The sequence below is a fragment of the Dipodomys merriami genome, unplaced genomic scaffold (assembly GCF_024711535.1).
Source record: "Dipodomys merriami isolate MVZ:Mamm:240054 unplaced genomic scaffold, mDipMer1.0.p SCAF_433, whole genome shotgun sequence".
Lineage (NCBI taxonomy): Eukaryota > Metazoa > Chordata > Mammalia > Rodentia > Heteromyidae > Dipodomys > Dipodomys merriami.
This window is the reverse complement of record NW_027205971.1, coordinates 60273-82556: the sequence shown is the minus strand read 5'-3', so window position 1 is coordinate 82556 and position 22284 is coordinate 60273. Positions and strand designations below refer to the sequence as shown.

Genomic DNA, 22284 nt, shown 5'->3' with positions numbered 1-22284 from the left:
GGACTACAGCCCCCCCCCACTTTGGGCTTCTACAATCCCCAGGGGGGGATTGTATTTTTTATACTTAAGCAGTCTGATACACCCCTGTATGAAGGCAGACAGCTTCCTCACCAGAGTCCCCTGCTTAGCCAGAGCGTATCCCTATCATCAAGAGAATGGCTTTCACATATAATATATATGTGTGTGTGTGTGTATATACATACATGTATGTGTCACATATCATATGAAATATATACACACATTTTATATATATATATATATATATATATATATATATATATATTATTCCGCAAACCCCAGACCATGCAGGGAAGAGAGCAAATAGCTTGTTAAAGCTTCCTGTAGGTGTGAGGTTACACTAAGCTTGCTCTATAGTTGTGTGGACTTCCAGTTGGTTACTTAACCTCTCTGAACTTCTTTTCCATTATCTGTTAATAATAATAATGAGAGCGATGAACTCCCACAAGAGGTTGTGTAGAAGGTTTTGTGAGCACTGTACAAGGAGATCTGGAAACCACACTTTCATGCGAGCATTCTTGATGGGAAAGCCACTTGGCAAAGGCCGAGAGGCTGGGGGTGGTGTGGTGACTCAGGATGCCGCAGAGGGTCCCCACAGCAAGGAGCCAGGAGCTGTCCTTGGTCCCTGGAGGGACTTCCACACACGGCCCTGCTGGACGGGGTGGGTGCTGCTGAATTCCCTGAACACTTACGGCTCGGGGGTCCGTGCACCTGTACATTGTGAGTACACACAGATGTGTTCACACTGCCTTCCTACAGTGTGTTTGGGGGACAAGACTGCATGCTGCACCTGTCTCTCTGTCTGAGGCGCTGAAGGTTTGTGCAGGGAGGGATAGTCAGCGCAGTGGATCTTTCCTAGGAGACATTGAGACGCACACAGTTAAATCTGAGAGCACCTTAGGACCTATTTGTATCCGGAAGGCATGACGCCCCATCTTGTCTATGGCCAACGACCCAAAAGCCAGAAGGCCACAGCCATCAGTTCCCTCATCCTAACACCCAATAGCCATGAGACATCATCTCATCTAGCCAGGGTCAAATGTTAGCCCAATGGATCCTCTGGGTCCAAATTCACCAGTCCAGACCCGAGATGTGAGATCGTATGCTCAGGCTGCGGGGCTGGTGTTGCTGTGTTTTGCGGGGAAGGAGGAACCGATGCTTCTATCTCCTGTCCATCGCCCTCATTGCACAAATGGGGAAAACTGTGGCCCAGCAAAAGCTGCATGACTTGGTAAAAGTCACACAGCATATTTGTAACGAAGCTGGCATAGATCCTTGGTAGAGTGATGCTTGTCCAATGCCCTTAATACTAACTTTATGTTTACCTGAGAGGACTCAGAAATTTGGACTTAAAGGGAATTTAATTCCATCTCTCCCAACTGTTGTGACAACTTAGGGAGAGAATGAATGAGAATCCTCCCGTGTAGCGCTGGCTGGATATTAGCCCTTTCTTCCATCCAATGCTGGGCATTCAGAGAGAAAGAGCCTTTCTAAAGAGACCTCTCACAAGCCAGGCACCGTGGCTCACACCTGTCATCCTAGCAACTCAGGAGGCTGAGATCTGAGGATGGAGGTTTGAAGTCAGCACAGGCAGACAAGACCAGGAAACTCTTATCTCCAAGGAACCACCAAAAAGGCAGAAATGGAGCTGTGGCTCAAGTGATAGAGCATTAGCCTTGAACACAAAAAGCTTTGGAGCAGTGCCCACCCAGGCCTTGAGTTCAAGCCCCAGTATCATCACAAAGAGACAGACAGACAAACTTCTCAGGTGTTAACTTTAGAAACCAAAGAATTCCAGAGCTGATGAGATCTGTTTACGTGCTGCTGCCGTTACCAAATCCCTTGCTCTGAGCTCATTTTGACAGCCAAGGAGGTCCCCTGCCCGGAGGCCACAAGTCTTGCCTGTTTATGTCAGTCCCTGCCTGATGCCAGGAAAGGACCGTTGTGAGCAGTGCCCTGCAGTGCTGGGAAATTGAGCCCATCGGATCTGTTCAGTGAAATGATAAATGAACAGAAGATACCTCTAAGTCCCCAATAGAGCGTACTCGGCGGGGTGCTACTGCACGGGTCTTAGCATAATCCTGTTTAGTGAAGCTAAGCCCAGGAGGAACGCAGTCATCAGCACACGTGTCAGATGTGACACAATTGAGTTAAGTGGCGCATCCAGGGTGGAGCCCTTCACCCCTCCCCCAGGACAGCTACCCAAACCAAGCTAGCATGTACCCCCAAGCAAGGCACTCTGCAGTCTGACCCGGCAGGGGCACCCGGAAAGCCTCCCTGGAGGAGCAAACAGTTCTTGGAGAGGCAGATTTGAAATACTGTTTCTGTCCCCGGGGTGAGTGCCTGGGGATTGCCAGGGGGACCCCTCAGAGAAGGGGACATGGGAGCTGTAGGTGGGATGTGCACCACCCTCTTGGCAATGGGGAACTAAGAGTTAAAAGACCATGTCAGTGTGGGATACCAGGAGGCCAGGCTTTGACATGGGATTCTGTGATTGGATTCTGAGAAGTTAGCCTGACCTGACCTCTGTACAGGTCATCCAGGTGATGGAGATCGTGTAGTTATGTCTGCAAAGGCTCGGGATAGTGGGTGTGACACTCTGTAAAGGGAAGGCTTCAGGAACACAGATGAGAGAGAAAGAGAGTCCTCTAGTTGTGTAGTTAGTCTAGACCAGGTCCCTTCCTGTCCTAAAATTTCAATTTTTTTTTAAAATCTGGGAAATAGAGGCTTTGGAACCCAAGGCTCCATTGAGGAACCTGAAGCCACCACGTCCTGTTAGGTTAGCATGAAGTCTCTGGTTTTTTGGTGGTGGTGGTGGTTTGGATTTGGGAGAGAAAAAGAGAAGGTTAATTTTGTTTGTGTTTTTATTTCAACCTTGTGCCAGTGGAGACCCCAGAACCCTTTTGTAACAAGAGGTAAAAATTTCTGTTTCCAGCCTGGGCACTGTGATCATCTCCCTACTTCTGGTTCTGTCATGGGAGTGTGTGGGGGTAGGAGAGGAGGATGGCTCTGCTTTTTCAGAGTCAAGGTACCTAAAAGAAATTCCACAGGTTTTCAGAAGTGCCCTGAGGCAAGTTAGCTAAGAACATTTGCCCGGCATTACCCAAATGGGGAATAATCCTCCAGGAACTTTTCTTTCTCAAAACCTGACCGTAGCTGAAGTGGTGCTACCTTCAGGACTTAAAAATAAAAAAAGATGAGCCTTGGTGGAACCCATTTTTACTTGGAAATGAAGACAGGATCTCGTGCATTCGGGAAGCTTGCTCAACTTCGGGAAGTGACTGCGAGCATCCATCATTTTTCTACTAAAGGATTTTGCTTGCTTGTGATGAGAGTCAGGTCAGCTACTGCTTCATTTTCAGCAAAAGCCCCGAGCTCCCGGCTCCAGGCTAAACCCCGCAGCCGAACTCCAGCGTAAAGAAGAAAGAAGATACATCCTCTGTTTTTACCATGTCCCAGCAAGCTTGCTGATAATGGCAAGATGACAGAAGTAGTTCGTTCTATTTAGTCATTAAAATAGCCACATGTATTACTTAGGGCTGCAAAGAAAAAATTCTGAGAACTCTTAGCCTAAAAAGATAATCTACAGGGATCAATTAGAAGAGTATCCCATTGACATCTTTGGGAGCATATTTTTATTTTATTTTATTTGTTATTTTATTTAATTATTAGTTTTTGCTCTTTGATGTTTATAGCAGTAACTCGGCTCTGAAATCTCACATAAGGGAAATAATGAGGACGGATTAGGCTGACGCAATAGTAAATGAACGGAGTCAATACCGAGTATGTGTTTGTAGATGAAGATCAGTCTTAGCTGGCCAAACCTTCTGCTGTCTTTCTCCCCCTCCCGGCTCTGATGCAGCGGCTGAGATGAAATTCCTTTATTTCCTATACGTGAACGGGATCAGGATGGGTTTTCAGGGCTGTATGTTCTTACCGCTTTCGACTATCTTTTTAACAAATGTTCGAAACTCACACTGAAGGTAGGCATGGTCGTTTCCAGTGGCCTGGAGCCCTGAGATTTCTCAGGGACTGGGGGAGCGGGGAGTCCTGGAGACTTGAGTGGAAACATGGTGTTTCTTTCTGCAGTTCCCATCCAGGGCCATGGCGGGCTCGTTTCTGAGGAGAGATGTCCGTGTCGGCCCCCGGAATGAATGAAGTTTTGAGGAGCCACATGGGTCATGGTTGGATGGCAGCGGGTGATAATGCTGAGGACATGTGTGTGGCCATTGCAGGTTTTAAAAAGCAACTGGAGCCAGGAGCTGGTGGCTCACATGTGTTTTCGTAACTACTCAGGAGCTTGAGATCTGAGGTTCAAAGCCAGCCTGGGCAAGAACGTACATGAGACTCTTCTCTCAGTGAACCATTAAAAAGCCAGATGTGGGGCTGTGGCTCAAGGGGTAGAGCGATAGCCTTGAGTGAAAAAGCTTAGAGACAGTGCCCAGGCCCTGAGTTCAAGTCCTAAGACACACACACACACACACACACACACACACACACACACACACGCACACACACGCGCGCGCGCGCGCGCGCACACACACACACACACAGAGCAATTGATGCTGTTAGCTTGGATTTCTTGTCTGATTCAAGGCTGGGAGCACTTTATCTGTCAACCCCCAGGAGAGGAGCCGGCCTCCTCCACCCTGCTCCCCCAGGCTAAACTTCTAACTGCTCCCATCGCCTGTGTGCTCGGCACAGTTTCTGCTTTCCTTTCTCAAGTGACGGGATTCGATTTATTACCTAGACAAGTTTTGTAAAAGAAAGAAGGTAAAGAAAGGGGGGGGGGAGGAAAGGACAAGACCAACTTCCACTAGTATTGACTGAATTTTTGTAAGTCTAGTCAATTTTCTGAGTACAACAATGGTTTTGTGGCTTTTGTGGTACAGGCTTTAATCCTAAAGTATATATATTTTGCCAGGCAGCAGTGCTCATGCCTGTAATCTTAGCTACTCAGGAGGCTGAAATCCGAAGATTGTGGTTCAAAGCCTGCCCGGACAGGAAAGTCTGTGAAACTCTTATCTCCAATTAACCACCAGAAGATTGGAAGTGGTGCTGTGGCTCAAAGTGGTAGAGCTGTAGCCCTGAGTCAAAAAGCTCAGGGGCAACACCCAGGCCCTGAGTTCAAACCCCAGGACACACTCTCTCTCTCTCTCTCTCTCCTCTTCCTCCTCCTCCTCTTCCTCCTCCTCCTCCTCCTCCTCTTCCTCCTCCTCCTCTTCCTCCTCCTCCTCCTCCTCCTCCTCCTCCTCCTCTTCCTCCTCCTCCTCCTCCTCCTCCTCCTCCTCCTCCTCTCCTCCTCCTCCTCCTCCTCCTCCTCCTCCTCCTCCTCCTCCTCCTCCTCCTCCTCCTCCTCCTCCTCCTCCTCCTCCTCTTCCTCCTCCTCCTCCTCCTCCTCCTCCTCCTCCTCCTCCTCCCCTCCTCCTCCTCCTCCTCCTCCTCCTCCTCTTCCTCCTCCTCTTCCTCCTCCTCCTCCTCCTCCTCCTCCTCCTCCTCCTCCTCCTCCTCCTCTTCCTCCTCCTCCTCCTCTAGTTAAATCTCTAGCAATGTTCCCCCCCAAAAAATGATCGTTGTAAAGACGGCTGTACAGACAGACGGATGGACAGGATAGACATAGACAAGCATATAAGCAAATGCTAATAGTTATGAAGCTACATGAAAGTTTAAGGATACTGTTGTGTTGTTCTTTTACATTTTTCTTGGTTTAACTATTTCCTAATAAAAATTGGGAGGTAGGGAGAGTTTGGCTTAGACTTTTCTCTGGGTTAATTCTCCCCACAATTCTTGGACATACACACATGTGCACACACACATACATTCTCTGTCCCGCCCCCCCCCTCCCTCTCCCTCTCCCCGCCTTCTCTGTCTCTGTTTTCTCCGCTTTCCTGGAAGAAACAGCTCGGCAGTTTAGCAGGCTCTCTCTGTTTTCCAAGGCAGCCTTGCTTTACATTCTCCTCAGCATTTTAATTAAGGCTGTGAGTCACCGCCTGTGAAAGCTGGTGACAATGTCATTTACGCTGTTTAGCTGCCCGGTCCTGGGAGTGGTGACAGTCCCCCACTGTGGGCACTGCGCAGGTCCCAGGACTTGGGCCGTGAACTTGAGGCCCATCCCTCCGAAATTCAGCTCAACGCACACAGGATGGGCCCAGGGCCCAGCAGCAGGTCACTGTGTCCACCCAGCCTGCAGCAGGAGGGAGAGACAGGGCCATGGGGTGCCATTGAATGGAATTGGGGGACACCCCCCCACCATAGGTTCTCAGAAAAGAATGTGGCCCTGCTAGACATGGGTTCTGACAGGGAGAGAACAGAGAATGAAACACCCCAACTTCACCCTTCTCCTCCTCTCCCCCACTCCCTTCCTACTTGTCTCCTCCCCTCCCCTCTCCCCTTCCTACCTCTCTCTTCCCCCCCTCACCTCTCCCTTTCCTCTTCTCTCCCCTCTCCTCCCTTTTCTTCCCTTTACCAGTACCTAACAGCAGTGGAGATACTGTGGTTAACCTGTTTTATGGATGGGGAAACTGAGGCAGGGAGATACTAAAGTCCTTGAGTTGTAGAGCCTGTGGAGTGAGGCTGGGGAGCTGGGGGACTGTCCCATGCAAATGATTCGAGAGCAGCGATAAAGCCAGGCACCAGCAGCTCATGTCTGCCAGCCTTGCTATTCTGGAGGCTGAGATCTGAGGATTGCAGTTTGAAGCCAGCCCTGGTCACCATCTTATTTCCACTTCACCCTCAAAAAGCCGGAAGTAGAGCTGTGGCTCAAAATGGTAGAGTACCATCCAAACAATAGCATAAGGCCTCGGACTCAAGCCCCAGTACTGACGCCAAAACCAAAACCAACAAAAACAAAAGGAGATGGAGATCAAGCCAGCCCAGGCCACCACAAGGCAGTCACTGAGGAAACCCGCGGAACTGGGGAGGGGGAGGGGCAGTCTCTGGGGTCCCACGAAACATCTGGGCACACCAGGCACTAGGTGCACTTTTTTTCTCTGCACGGAGCAGCTGCGCAGAGCGACTTCCAATGTCTGATGGAAGATCCGCTGTTCAAATAGCAAGACACTGCATGAGGGACGGTGTGGTGGCCCAAGGCCCAGAGACCCCAGGCCCCGTGTGACGGGCACACCCCTACCCGCTCCACACCGGCATATGCCACACTCTGCACTGTTCCAAGAAAACCAGAAATGTATATTGTGTCAAAACCTCCCATTTCTAAACAGCAGCCTATTGGCAAAATGTGTGTGTGTGTGTGTGTGTGTGTGTGTGTGTGTGTGTCTGTCTGTCTGTCTGTCTGTCTGTCTGTCTGTCTGTCTTGAACTCAGAGCCTGGGTATTGTCCCCGAGCTTCTATCCCCAAGGCTAGCAGCTCTACCACGTGAGCTGCAGCTCCACTTCCGGTTTTGGGGTGGTTCATCAGAGATAAGAGTCTCACAGACTTTCCTGCCCGGGCTGGCTTTGAACCACCATCCTCAGATCTCAGCCTCCTGAGTAGCTAGGATTATGAGCCATTGGTGCCTGGTGCAGAACACATTTTTTTAAAATGATATACACTGTAAACCAAACACAATTCTCCTAGGTGCCTGGGGCTGTTATTCAGAGACCCCAACCCATGGCGTGGCGTCGTGAGAGCATGTCCAGTCTGCAGTGCTTCTGTGCAGAAGGTCAGCTGGGACTGAAATTGCATTTGCAATTGCCGTCACAGTCGCTCATGAAGCTGTTGAATGATGGTGATTTGGGATGGTTTTGATCTAACAGTATCACACACACATTACATGGAAATATTCCACGTGAGGCTTCCTGGGGTCACACAGAAGTCTCCCCAGTAACCCTCTGGCTACTGGGCTTGTGTTTCTCGCGCTCTCACGTGCTGGTGAGTGGACCTGGAGATTCTCTTAGGATGCAGGCAGGCCCTCGTGTGTGGGTCCGAGTGACTCGAGCGTCTGTGATCCTGACCTCTTTCCAGGTGAGGCCAGTCCAGGACAGCACGCACTTGGATCACACCCATCACCGATTTCCACTCCCCCAAAGACCCCCCCCCACCTTTCTCACTCCCCTCCTTCTGAATCTAAATTCTGCTATTCCAGGGCTCTGGTGACAGCTGTTGGGTAGGGGGTGATGTGATTTCGGCCTCATCTTCCTGCCTGGTATCTGCCAGCTGGCTCTATCCTCCATCCATGGACATGCCTTCCCAATCGTTCCACGAGTCTCCACCACTCCCTCTTACCTCCCACACAAGCCGCTTACCCCCAACTACAGACGTGGCCCGTCCGTCCATGATTCATTTCTTCAGCGCCTCCTTCAGGCCGTGCCCGGTGCTGCACCGCTGCAAGGTAGGAAATCCCCAGAAACATGGGGTCTGCCAACCCCTTCACCCATCACGTCTTTTGGAACAAGGTAGTTGCTCATTTAAAAAGCAGTAAGGGAAGGAATTTGTGTCAGGAGGGATCTCTGATCCCTATTTTTAATCTTTGCCTTTTGGAAAATTAAAAAGAAAAAAAAGGACGGCAGGATCTTTTACAAGCAGGAGAGTCATCCGGGACAGCGCTGCCGGCCTCCGCTCCACTGTCCACTGAGTCACGTCGTGATTCAACCTCTTCCATCTCTCCCCTCTTCCCTCCCCGTGCCCCTCATCGCCCCAATCCTGACCTCCTGGCTCATCTCTCCTGGGCTTCCTGTAGCGAATCTGACATTCCCTGCCCATGTGTCATTTAGCATCAGCCGGGACCATCTTAACAAAATCAAACTCCAGGAACATACTGGAATCTCTAACTGTTCGGGAGGACTCCATGGTCTTGATGCCCTCTCTAGCCTCCTGGGGAGAGCCTGGCTTTCTCCTCTCACCTTGAGCCTCTGAAGGCCGGCTCTCTCCCACCTCAGAGCCTGTTCACCTGCTGGTCTAGCCCTTCGCCCCTTGCTCCTACCATCTGCTCCTTCATCCCCAGCCAGGTCTGTAATCTGACTCTTCCTCCAGGAAGCCTTCCCTAACTACCACTGCAAACTATGTTAGGCCTTCCGGGTATGCTTTCAGGGACTTCTACTCTGTCCACCCGCATTTGTGCTTATAATACTCCACTCCAGCTCTCCCCCGGCTGTGAGATGAGGTTGGCCTAAGAAAAGAAAAGGGAGTAAGGGAAAAGGAGAGGGAGAGGAAGGAAGCAGGTACCATCCTTCATTCTTGTTGCTGTTGTTGTTGATTCTTAATGTTCCAGAGACCACTGACACTGTATTTCCTTCTTCCTCTCACCAGGCAACTCTCTTGCTACAATTACGTTTGTATTTCCCATCCAAAGTGTTGAGACTCTAGAAAGTGAACTCAGGACCCTCACTTGCTAGGCAAGCGCTCTACCAGTTGAACCACACACCCCGTCCTTTTAACTTTTAGTTAATTTTTCAGATAAGGTCTCACTGGACCTCAGCTGTCTGCCAGCCAGGATCCTCCTACCTCTGACTCCTGAGTAGCTGGAATTACAGGCGTGTGCCACCACACCTGGCCCTCATGTCTCTAAACGGGCAAGGTAAAGCAACTCTAAAAACAATAGTCCACAATGCACTTGGCTCGGGCCATGCCACTTCACGAACTTCCGCTCAGGAGGCGCCGTCAGTGAGTACGGCAGGAGGCGAAGCTGGATCACAAGCCCTTGTCTGTCCAAAGTCATGGCTCTGCCCACCACACAGAACTCACAGCAAGGGTCCAGCACAGGGTGCAATGTGGGTAAGAAGGAATTGAAGAACGTTAGCCCCAAGTTCTAGAACATCTGCCATGCTGACGGAGATAACGGTCTACAGGCTGCCAAACTGGCTTCTGTACATGAGCTTTGTAAAATCTAGTTGAGATGAAGGCTCTGTGAGCTTTCTAGATCTCTTCACCCATGGGGTACACAGCTCCCTCCACATGGCGGATGAAGCAGTGATGTGTTCAGCCATGCCCTCGGGTTCACCCACCACCAAGCCCAGGAATGGGAGAGCTTCAGGGGCCAGCAAAGCCAGCCTCGCCCTTCTTCAATTCCCAGGGGGAGCCACTGCAGGGGGGTGGGGAGGGGGAAGGGGCGCAAGGAAGGGGGTCTTCCCCTGGGAAAGCCCGAGTCGGGCTGGGCCCTGGTGGCTCATACTCAGGAGGCTGAGATCTGAGGATCATGGATCAAAGCCAGCCCAGGCAGGAAAGTCTGTGAGATTCTGATCTCCAGTTAACCACCAAAAAATAAAAAGTAAAAGCTAGAAGTGGAGCTGTGGCTCAAGTGGTGGAGCAGCAGCCTTGAGCACAAAAGTTCAGGGACAGTGCCCAGGCCCTGAGTTCAAACCCACAACCGGTGTGTATGCACACACACACACACATACACACACAGAGAACACAATAAGTATGTCATTTCTCTTTATAGATAGAGAAATAGCGAAGTCAAGTACCTTTGCCCAGCATCACAAAACCAGGTCTGGAAGCTGAGACAGTGGGACTTTAAGGACTTTAGCCTTTTGTTTAAGGGTGGTGCAAAAAAAATGCAGTTAAAAAAAAAAAAAAGAAAGGAAATATGCATCATCAAAATGACAATTCATAAGTGAATCTGAAAGCATTTCCTTTCTCATGCGTAACCACGGTTACGATAGCTTGGAGAGGGACTTATCCAGAAACATCTCCAGGCCCAGAGGAAACATGGACAGATTCGTGAGAGATGCCTAACCACATTTCTGTTATCTGTGGGCCCCCAGCTCCACTGATAGTGTCAGAGCTAGCCCGGCCTTCACTAATGCCTACCTGAGTCCCTCCCCCGCTGTGTGGACATGCTTCTGTTTACTTACCTGCTAGTCAGGGAGGACTTAGATTCCTCAAGCTCCTTTTTTGATTTCTGGCTGTAACTGGGACTTGAGCTCAAAGCCTTGTGTTCAGAGGACAGGTGCTCTTCCACTTGAGCCACGCCCCCAGCCTTTTCCCTGCATATTTTTTCAGTCAGAGTCTTGTGTTCTTTCACCCAAGGAAGAACCACGATGCTCCTTCCTAGGCCTCCGGAGTGGTTGGGATTACAGGTGTGAGCCACCTCACCTGACCCAGATTATTCTGCAGGAGGAAGTTTAAAATTACTGACTAACCCAGCCGAAGGCAAACTACGACGTGAAGCAGTCTGGGAAGATCAGAGTGATCCTAGGGAAATGGTGGTCATGACCCCTCAGGAATTCCCTGACTGGGATTTGCTTGTAGACCAGGATTCTCTCATTGCTGGGGGACACCACCACCATCTCCCCCTCCCCAACACACACAGAGAATGTGAGCTCACCCTGCTCATTTGATTTGGGGGTGGGGGGACATGTTGGCTGCCAGGGCTGGTTGGTGTGGGAAAGAATTGAACTTGAACTTGAACCCTAGGTGGTGTGACCTCAGAGGAAAGATGGCGAGCCAGCGGCTCAGTCAGTGGAAGGGAGTTGGTGGTTCAGGATTAATTTCTTTTTCTTTGCAGAGGAGTTACTACAGTTGGGTTTAGGTGTTGGGTCCTTTGTTTATTTGGGAGATGGCAGGTGGTTTAAGACTGTTCTTCAGTGCGGGGTGGGAGGAAGATGAATGGAGTTCAGAAGTGACTGTAAAGTGTGCAAGGAAGGGAGTTCACGCGTGTGTGCGCGCGCACGCGCGAGTGTGTGTGTTGGGAAATAATTGACATGCCGTTCAGAGTGGGAATCTGCTGCGTTTACCGTAATCACTGTATTTATGGGCATCGAATTGACACCTTCCCTCTCCTAGCTCCCCCAAGGGTGCCTCTCCCTGATCCCTTCTTATCTGTAGAGCTGTGTCTCATTCTTTGTTTCATTTGGGGTTTGGCTGTTCATGACCCTCCTGCTGAGACTATAGGCATGTACCACCCAGCCCAGCTCTAACCTCACTATTGTATAAATAGACTTACCTGATGCTCCCAGGCAGGATTTTGGATTTGTGCTGGTGAAATCCTACTATGACGTCTACAAACTTTCCTTGGCTCTTCTGGTTTCTGTGAGAAAGCTAAAACATAAGAACGTGTTCTTCTACCCCAGCCAAATGATCGGCAACTTGTGGGGGACTTACAGGATGGAATACAGTTAAGAATAATGGTTGCAGTCCAGACCTATGCTGCCCAATAACCTTATGAGAGCCGAGGTATCACGTTTCACTCGGTAAGTTGTCATATCAAAAAGAAGAAAAAGCAGGGCTGAGCATAGTTGCTTCTGCCTGTAATCCCTGCCTTGACCTTCCATAGAGCTGGGATTACAGGCATATAGCCCCATGTCCGGCCCTCAGCCTCTGTTCTGCTTCATATCTTTCAGCTGGTCTGTGGGACACAGGCATCTTCCGGAGGCCCTGAGCATTCTGAGTAAGGAAGGGGGGACGGCAAGAGCAAATTCTTGCCCAAGCAGAGAAAGGCATGGTGAGCCGCGCTCCCTCCCCCAGGGACGCGGGGTAGTTTCTCCCTCTACAAACCTGCCCGTGGCCAGGGCCGCCACACACAGCTGAGCGCTGACAGGGTGCAAGGGCGGTGCGTGAACACATGGAGAGCCGTGCCAGATGGAGGTGGCAGCCTGGGCCGGGCCCAGGAAATCAGCGTTTCTCCCTCGCCGGGCGCAGGGGCTGGAGGACTTACATAATGGGGCTGTGTGGGGATGCTGGAGGACACCCAGGGGGTGGCACCTCCCTTCTGGGGGTGGGGGGGGGCCTGGGAGGGGAGGAGGGTGGCCTCTGCACCCACCTCCTGCTCTCATAGGAAGCCAATCAGCTGCCCCAGTCCGGGGGGCGACAGACTTGGTGAAAGACAGCCACCACAGTGTGGGTTTGTGTGTTGGTGTGGGCGCAGAGGGGGTTCCTCGTGAGCTACAGCGTGGCTGGCTGTGGAGGCCACGGGCTGCTGGGACCCCAGAGTAGGGTCAGGAAATGGCTCCACCCCATATAGCATCCAGCTCAGTTCTGATCAGCCAGCCCCACCGCAGGTCCCCACCCCCCGCCCCCCGTGCCCACCCTGGGAACCTAGCACATGTCACCTCTCCCACAGGGCCGGCTCTGGCCCTGCCCGATGCCTCCGAAATATATCTATCTTCTCTCAGCAACCACTGTCCTTGAGGGACCTGCTCTGCTATCAGCTAACCCTGAAGCAACCAAGTCCACCGCTTTCTTAAGCAGTAGTGGGATTTGAACTCAGGGCTTTGGTATTGGCCAGGCAGGGGTTCTACCATTCAAGCTGTATCCCCTGCCCCCCTTTTTTTTGGCTCCAATTAAGGTTTTCCTTTTTGTCCAGCCAGTCTAAGCCACGATCTTCCTATTTATGCTTCCTGCTATAGAAAGGATGACAAGTATACACAGCAGTACCTGTTGGGTTTTGTGGGGTTGTTTTCTGTTAAGATGAGGTCTCAGGAACAATGTTGCCTAGCATAACCTAGAACTATGATCCTACTCCTCTCAGCCTCTCTGGTAGCTGAGATGACAGGTACACACCTGGCCCCAGGCCATGGGTTCAGAAGAGGGCCTCAAGTACTTTAATGCCTGGGCTGGCCTCAAACTGTGATCCTCCAAATCTTAGCCTCCTAGGTAGCTAAGAATCTAGACATAAGCCATGGGCACCCGACCAAAGCCCACTCTGGTTTTTTGTTTTTGTTTATGTATTTATTTTGTGGTGCTGGATTTTGAACTTGGGGTCTCATGCTTGCTAGGTAGGCACTCTACCACTTGATCCATGACCCCAGGCCTTTTGCTTTTGTTTTAGGATCTCATGCTTTTGCCAAGGGCCAACCTTAGAGATCCTCCTACCTCTGTCTTCTGCATAGCTGGGATTATAGGCCTGTGCCACCATGCTTGGCCGCTGATCATTTTTAGATGGTCAGTGGAACGCAGACATCTCTCAGAGTTTTGCCTGGACCCATCTCTTTGGTGTTAAACATTTGGCAGGTAGTTCAGGTTTTGGACCTGTCGACCCCCAGCCCGGGGTCTGGAGCAAGGGGCATCGTTGTCTTCCCAGGAGGTTTGCTTTGTGGGGGCCAGAGGGGACACCCAGGATGGAGAACCCAAAGATGCTTTGTGCCAGCTGAAGCTCCTGAGCTGCGAATGGAAACTGCGAAACCCAGGAGACTGTGACAAGCTGGTGTAGCTACGAGAGTCCTTGTGATGCTGTCATTTGGTCTCGGGGCCTGGCTGTCCTCCGCTTCCCCTGGGGGCCTGGAGAGGCTGAGTGATAACTGGGCTGGTGACTCCGGGCCATGATCGGGAGAGATAAGAAAAAAGGACTTGTGATTCTGTCATTTTGTTTCTGAGGCTGGCTGCCCATGGTTTCCTGGCAAGGGGTACCCCCCTCCTCCCTTCCTCCCCCCCTCCTTCCCTCCCCCCCCCACCCCAGCCCCCACGCTTGGGTCTCTTGGGGCCTTGATCCTGGAGACACATGGAGATGCTGCTGGGCTGTTTGTGTTCTCTTGCAAAGGCGGATGCCTCCTTCCGGAAGATGGATCTCATTTCTGCACTGGCTTGAAATCTCCCGCGTATTCAGCGTGTATCTGTTCTATGCCGTTTTCTATCCTAGTTTTATTTTGGGGGGAGGAGCGGGGGTTTGAACCCATGGCTTCACACTTGCCAGGCAGACACGGTACCACTTGAGCCACATCTCTTTTTGCTTTTTTTTTTTTCAAATAGGGTCATGCACTTTAGCCTGGAGCCAGTCTTGGACCACGATCCTCCTATTCACACTTACCCACAGAGTTGGAGTACAGGCGTGCGTCACAATACCCGGCTTGTTTGTGTTGTTGTTGTTTTGAGGGGGGAGGGAATAGTCTTCCTGTTTGCCCCAGGCAACCTCAAACTGCCTTACTTTATCACTGCCTCCATTTGTCCTAATTGTGACAGGAATATGAAGCGCTCCGTTTGGGTCTTTTTTATTTTTTTTCCTTCTGTTCTCACCTCTTCCCCTGTGTCCTTCTCTTCAGCTCCAGAAGCCGTGGCTCTCATATGCATCCAAACAGCCGTGACCAAACTGCCCAGAGACTAATCCATGCGTCTACCATGCGTCACTTCTAGACGCATCCATCCCACGTTGATCCTCCCCCGTCTGCCTGACCTGTTGCTTAGGGACAGGTCCCCAGACTTCTCCTGACAGCTGCCCGGCGGCCATCGCTTCCTTTGAGCACTGGCGAGGAGGGAGATGCGTGCCATCATGCCACCGATGACGCCTTGTCCACGTCACGGGCGGAGAGCATAGAGCCCGGGCAGCCTGTGTGGGCCAGCTCTCGTGTCCACGGAGCCGGAGCCCCGCTGTCCCTGTGGAAGCCACCTGGTCTGGACAGGCTGTGGGGCGTGCACCCAGCACCCTCGGGCACAGACACCATGGAAGAGCCGGTGCTCGGCGTCCAGCAGATCCAGCCCAATGTCATCTCGGTGCGCCTCTTCAAGCGCAAAGTGGGGGGCCTGGGGTTCCTGGTGAAGGAGCGCGTCAGCAAGCCCCCCGTCATCATCTCCGATCTCATCCGTGGAGGAGCCGCGGAGCAGAGTGGCTTGATCCAGGCCGGGGATATCATCCTGGCCGTCAACGGCCGCCCCTTGGTGGACCTGAGCTACGACAGCGCCCTGGAGGTGCTCAGGGGCATCGCCTCCGAGACCCACGTGGTCCTCATCCTGAGAGGCCCTGAGGGCTTCACCACCCACCTGGAGACCACCTTCACCGGGGATGGGACCCCCAAGACCATCCGCGTGACCCAGCCTCTGGGCCCCTCTGCCAAAGCTGCCGATCCAGCTTCCCAGCCATCGGGGAGCAGGGAGCAGGGGCCGGCGGTGGCGGCCAGGGCCGGTGGGAGCGGCCCTCAGCGGGCCCAGGACAACGGGCAGGAAGCGGGCCCGTGTGCCCAGGCCAACGGCCTGGCCCTGGACAAGAAAAGCCCTGACACAGGCCTCCTCAGAGACCACGAGGAGAACAGCGAACTGCTCAGAGAGATTGAGCCGGTGTTGAACCTTCTCACCACGGGCGGGAAAGTGGCTAACCGAGGGGGACCCCCCAAGACAGAGACGAAGGACACAGGAGTGCAGGTGGACAGGTAAGCTGCCCCTGTGTGTACTGTGCACACGCGTGTGCCCACCACCCAGACACCAGCCTGAGCTGTCTCATACCCCTACCACACCCGTCCCTGCCGCCCGCCCAGTCCCCTGAACTCAACATCCACATCGCAAGAGGTGAGAGGGACAGCCGCTGGCCCCAAGCTGTGGCAGGAAAGCCCAAAGCTAAGGGATGGCCATAGCCAGTGGGGGGGGGGGTTAAATAACATGGCTTCCTGCCTTTCTCTATGTGACCCCGCCCCAGTCAGGACTCCTAAAATGGAAAGATCCAAGCCCTGGCCAGCCTCAGCCTCCACTTGCCCCTCCATCCCTGCCTCAGCCTCTGTCTCAGCTGCTTTCTCTGCCCCACAGCCAGCCGAAGGCAGAGGAGGCTCCCCGGGCAGGAAAGGGAATCGAGGCACAGACGCAGTCCCAGCTCCCCCAAATCACAATCATGCCGAGATTACACAGATGCAGGAGCTTACATGTCAGGCTGCAGCCTGCTCTTGTCTAGCAGACCAGCACCTTCTGCCTGTGAGGACATGCTGGGCTGAGCCGGGTCTCCTGGGTGGAGATCAGTAGTGGGGCTGGGGGGGGGGTCAAGACAGAGAGGGGGTACAGTTTCTCTCTGTTCTTTCCTCCCACTCTTAGACACCCCCTCCATGGCCTGAAGGGGTTGGATGTGCCCAGAGGGAGACTCCCCGTTTGGGACCTCTGAGAAACCCAGGGAACCCCTCTTCCAAAGAACCCCTCAGTGCCCCAGGAATATTGAAGCTCCCTGGGGCGCTTCCTTCCCTGTGCATGTGTTCATTTCACAAGTGCTCAGGGAGGACCTACTGCGTGCTTTACAAGGAGGACCTACTGTGTGCTTTAGCCTCTGAGGGTGGAGCTTCATCTCATCTATGGGAAGTGGGGGGCCCTCTTGGGCTGATGGGGTCACTTGCAAGCATAGTAAGAGGGTCACAGTTGGAGGCTGGCCTGGGGTAGAACACAGGACCCTAACCAGAGAAATAAAACATATATCTGTAAGGCATGGAGGTAGGCTACGGTGATAGTGCCCCTCTTGCAAGCACTAGGCTATGGGTTCAAACCCCAATATCATAAAAAAAAAAGAAAGAAAAGAACCTTCCCGGAGTTTGTGTATTTTTTTCATCCATTCCATGTTCTAACTATAAAACAAAGGAGACACCATGTAGTAACTTGCCCTGGGACATATCATCTGGAGCCGGGGTGACCTCAGTCTTAGGTTAGATGTCTGCACCCCTACACATAGCATTGAGGCCCATCCGGGACCATCAGCTACCAAAGACACAAGTGTCTCAATGTGGTCATATACAAGCAGCAGTGTTTCCCTGGCTACGCAGCTCCTAGTAAGACAGTGGGTCTATCTTTCCTTGATTTACCCAAGTTTGCATGTGTGTGTGTGTATGTGTGTGTGTAAAACCACGTTTTTAAAGCTGTCTTTCTATGTGAGATGTAGCCGGAGGGTGTCAGCTCAGAGCCAGAATGCAGGTTGTGTGGTTGTGCGGCCCTTTCCTCCTGGTCTAGACTTTGGGGGTAAGGGTGGGGTGGGGTGAGCTCTGTGTCCTAAATGCTGGTGGTTGGCCACAAGGAGGCCTTCTAAGCATGGGGCCAACGTCCAGGACGCCCCTGCCAGTCTGGGAGTTCTGGGGGGGTTGGACCGCTTCACAGCCCCACCTCACCCCTGCTCTTGCTCTCATTCGCCTCCTGCTGCTCATGGCCACCTTGGGGAAAGGGAGCCATTGCGTGGAGGAGAAGCAACATTCACCCAGAAACGGTCCGTCCATCCTCCAGTCCTGGAGGCAGGTCGGAAGCTGGCAGACCTGGGGTTCTGCTTTGGGAACTGTCGCTTTAAAATGCTGTATTGAGGAGAATATCCAGGTTACTCAGCTCACTGCCCTGAGGGAGGCTTTAAGGAGGCCAAGGCCAAAGTCCCCAGTCCAGTCCAGCATCCATCTGTATTAGCAGGTCAGCCCCACCCTACACACACACACACACACACACACACACACACACACACACACACACACACACACACACACACACAGCACTCCCTCAGCTCCTTCACTGTAATTATTTTGTGTACATGTACGTGGTCCTGTGGCTTGAACTCAGGGCTTTGAGCATGCCAGAGCAGCACTCCACCAATTAAGCCACACCTGCAGCCCTTTCATTTGGATTTCATTTTTGAGATAGGGTCTATGCTGGGGCTGGCCTCAAATTCTGGATCCTCCTACTTCTGCCTCCTGGGCAGCTGGGATTACAGGTGTGTGCCACCATACGCGGTTGTGACAAGTTATTTCTAACTCTGTTGCTTTGAGCAGCTCCCTTCTGTTCTCATAGTTCCAGAGGTCTTGAGTCTAAAGTGTGGCTGGCTGGTCTGGGATTCCATCAGGGTATCAGTGAGCAGTTTCTTTCCTGGAATCTCCGTTGCCTGGCCTTCCCTAGCGTCCAGAGCCCCAGTCTTAGCATTCTGTAGTGTGTGGCCTGTTCCTTCCATCCTCATGCCTAGGATTGGCTTCAGTGTCTCTGTCCCGTCTCTCATAGTCAGATTATCCCCTGTCCCTTGTAGGGACACGGGACTGCACCCAGGGCCACTAGGATCATCCAGGTCCACCTGCCACTCAAGATTTCAAACTTCCCACCACATCTGTAAAGTAACCTTGGAGTATTATAACAAAATCCCTAAGGCTGGCTACTTTATAAAGAAGTGCTGTTTCTTTAGCTCGCAGTTCTGGAAGCTCAAGGGTAGGCACTGGAATTAGCCCTGCTCTGTTGTGGACATCCAGGTAGCTGACATGGCACAGCAGGAAGCCGGAGTGAGGTGAGGTTCAGCCCTCCATTTCCAACATCTCCATTGTGAGAGGACCAGGTGAGAGCCACCTAAATCCTCTCCAAGGTGAGGCCTTCTGTGACCTGGCCCCGCCCACTAAGGCCCTGAGTGCCTGCCTGGCCCCGCCCCCTAAGGCCCTGAGCTCCTGCCTGGCCCCACCCCCTAAGGCCCTGAGCTCCTGCCTGGACCCACCCCCCTTAGGTCCTGAGCTCCTGCCTGGCCCCATCCCCTAAGGCCCTGAGCACCTGTCTGGCCCCACCCCCTAAGGCCCTGAGCACCTGTCTGGCCCCACCCCCTAAGGCCCTGAGCTTCCTCTGGCCCTGCCCTCCTTAAAGGTCCTGCAACACAAGAACCCTCATGGGACACTACATCTGAGCCATAGGTCCAAGTTCAGGTTTTTGGAGGCCACAGCCCAGCCTCCTCCCCCATCCACCTGGCTCTGTGGCACAGTTGTGAACAGGTCCTATGTTGACACATGCTCTCCTCGTCCCCATGGCTGAGGCCACACAGGATGGAGTCCAGTGACCATGTCCTGTCTCCAGCCCCCTATTCCTCACCTATTTCAGGAAAGCCCTTCACCTCTCTGGGCCTCCGTTTCTCTTTCTGTAAAAACAACATGTGGATCAGATGAGTCCTGAGAGATTCACGTCAGCAATGGGCAGGCCCCCAGGAGCTCCTCCCCACTCCATCCAAAGTCTCTGGTCCTTGACCCCCCCCCCCCACCTCCCCAGCTTGAACCTACTTTAGGTCAAAGATCATGGCCTGGAGGTGAAGCTGCTCCTTCCCCCTCCCCCCCCCCACAGCTCTCTGAGTCTCATGTAGCTGCAAACTTGACAGATCTGTGTGATGTAGAGAAATCAAGAGCTTTCTCATAAAATCTGGCTTCTCACCTCTCAAAAATATATCTATAATCAACCCCCAGTATCCCTAGGAGAGGGACAGTTTCCAGGATCCCCTTAGATACTAAAATCTGTGGACGCTCCAGTGCCATTAATGAAATGGTGTAGGTTTTTGCCTAGAAGCTACGATCATTCTCCCATCTACTTTTTACCATCTCTTCATTACTAATGATACCTAATGTAATGGAAATGCTTTGTAAATAGTTATTCTGTTGTATTGTTGAGGGGATAATAGCAAGGGGAAAAAGCTTTACATATTCAGTACAGATATCTTTTGTTGGTTGTTGTTTTTTTTCTGAAGCTTTTTCAACCCACAGAGAGTTGAATCCGGAGGACCAACTTAACTGTATATTGGAAAATCTATGAATGCATAGGCTACTTCCTGGCAAAGTGCCAGCAGTAGGGGCCAGGAAAGGGCTGGGTAATCTCTCCAGTTCCCCAGCATCCAAACCCAACCCTACCTAACCATTATCTTCACTAGCCTGAGCTCTGATGGCATGTTTTTGAGAACCCTGTCCACTTTGTTGATATTGGTAATGAACTGCCAAGCCAGGCATGGTGGCTTATGATTGTGATCCCAGCTAACTCAGGAAGAAGTAGGACAATTATGATCTGAGACTGTTCCTGGGCAAAACAGTGTGAGCTTCTATCAAAAAAAAAAAAAAAAAAACAAAACTAAAGCAACGAAGGGCCAGGGCCAGGGCTCACAGGGTAGAGTGCTCGCCTAGCAAGCATGAAACCCTGAGCTCAAAACCCAAATATTAGCCAGGTGCCAGTAGCTCACGTTTGTAACCCTAGCTTCTCAGAAGGCTGAGATCTGAGGATCGCAGATCAAAGCCAGCCTGGGCATGAAAGTCTGTGAGGCTCTTTATCTCTAGTTAATCACCAAAATGCCACAAGTGGAGCTGTGGATCAAGTGGTAGGATGCCAGCCTTGAGTAAAAAAAAAAAAAGCTCAAGGACAGTGCCCAGGCCCTGAGTTCAAGCCCCAGGACTGGCACACACACAAAGTACTGGCAAAATAAAATAATAGTGAAGAACAGTAACAGTGTCTGAGCTTGAGGGCCCTTAACTCCCTGCTTGGTGCCAATGTTTGCAGAACCCCTGATCCCCAAAACAGACTTTTGGGGGGTAGGGAATAAGCAAGAATAACAAAGCAGGTAAATATGATCCAAGTATGTTATATGCATCTATAGAAATGTCCTTAATAACCACCCAGTACAATTTAATACATGCAAAAAGAAAGCAGAAAAAAAGAAGAGTTTTCTACCTATGAAGACCATCTGCTGCTTCTCTTCTCAAGGAGAAAACCTTCACCCCTCATCCCCTCATCCACAGCCCCCAGTCTTTCTGCTGTAACTCAGCCCTCCACTTCGAGAACAGGTAGATACAGAAGCCAAAGGACCATGGGCAGGTGGAGGGCAAGGAGGAGCGGGAGTCAGAGAGAGCGTGGTGCCCACTGGAAGTGTGGGCAGGACTTCCTGCCAGGGCCAGCTGCTCCTTGGCCGTCCTGGCTGGGCCTAGGCAAGCAGTCGCCCCCGCCTGTCTGTGTGCCAGGCCCACTTGCTCCCTACCGGGTCTTCAGAGCTGGCAAATGGGCCTCGCTGGACCCCCTCACCCACATGTGGGCTTCCTATGAAGTCAAGCCTAGGATCTCATCCCTTTTGTACAAGACACCACAGGGCCTGGCTGCTGAGAAGTCAATGGGAGGAGGGGAGACCTGGCAAGGGTTCTGCAAAGGACAAGATGCCACTCCAGCCCTTGGCTTGTGTCTTGGGTCTGATCATCCAAAGGGCTGTAGTTAGTTTAGCTCTTGCCAAGGAGGCTAGGAAATGTGTGCCAGGCAGAAGGCAAATCTGCACACCTGGCCCCGGAGACAGAATAGTGGAGGGGGGGGACGTGAGAGGAAGTGACACAGGAGCCACTTAGTGAAGGCAAATCCCTCAAGTGCATCTGAGACCAGGAGACAAGGAGTAAAATGTCTTTGCAGACCTGTGGGTGGTGGAGGGGGTTAGTTGTAGAACAGGGACAGGGAGGAATAGGAAGTATGAAGTTATGGTGCTACATCCCAAGGAAGGAAGGGTCCAACTGCATGGTGTCCACAGACAACTTTGGTTGTCAGCGTTAGAAGGGAGGTTGTCACTGGCAATGAGTGTGGAAAGGCCTGGGTAGTGCTTAGCATCCCATAATAGGGCCTAAGATGTTTGTAGTGATGCTTAGGATGTAAGATGTCTGTAGTATGCTTAGTATCCTACAATACACAGGGCCTAAGATATCTGTAGTGATGCTTAGCATCCCATAATATGCAGGGCCTAAGATGTCATAGTGATGCTTAGCATCCCCAAATACACAGGGCCTAAGATGTTTGTAACGATGCTTAGTATCCCAGAATACACAGGGCATAAGGTGTCCATAGTGATGCTTAGTATCCCACAATACATAAGACCTAAGATGTGTGTAGTGATGCTTAGCATCTCATAATACGCAGGATGTAAGATGTCTATCG

At 51.9% G+C, this 22284-nt stretch overlaps 1 protein-coding gene across 3 annotated transcripts in view; it reads left to right on the top strand.

The window, feature by feature from the left end:
• Positions 1 to 22284, top strand: part of LOC138807774 (nitric oxide synthase 1-like) — an 84852-nt gene that overhangs the window by 2310 nt on the left and 60258 nt on the right. For all 3 annotated transcript variants that reach the window (XM_069993528.1, XM_069993530.1, XM_069993529.1), the window contains exon 2: positions 14928 to 16028. In XM_069993528.1, coding sequence (XP_069849629.1) covers positions 15325 to 16028 — 704 coding nt within the window. In that variant the 5' untranslated portion in view covers positions 14928 to 15324. The remainder of the gene's footprint in view (positions 1 to 14927; positions 16029 to 22284) is intronic.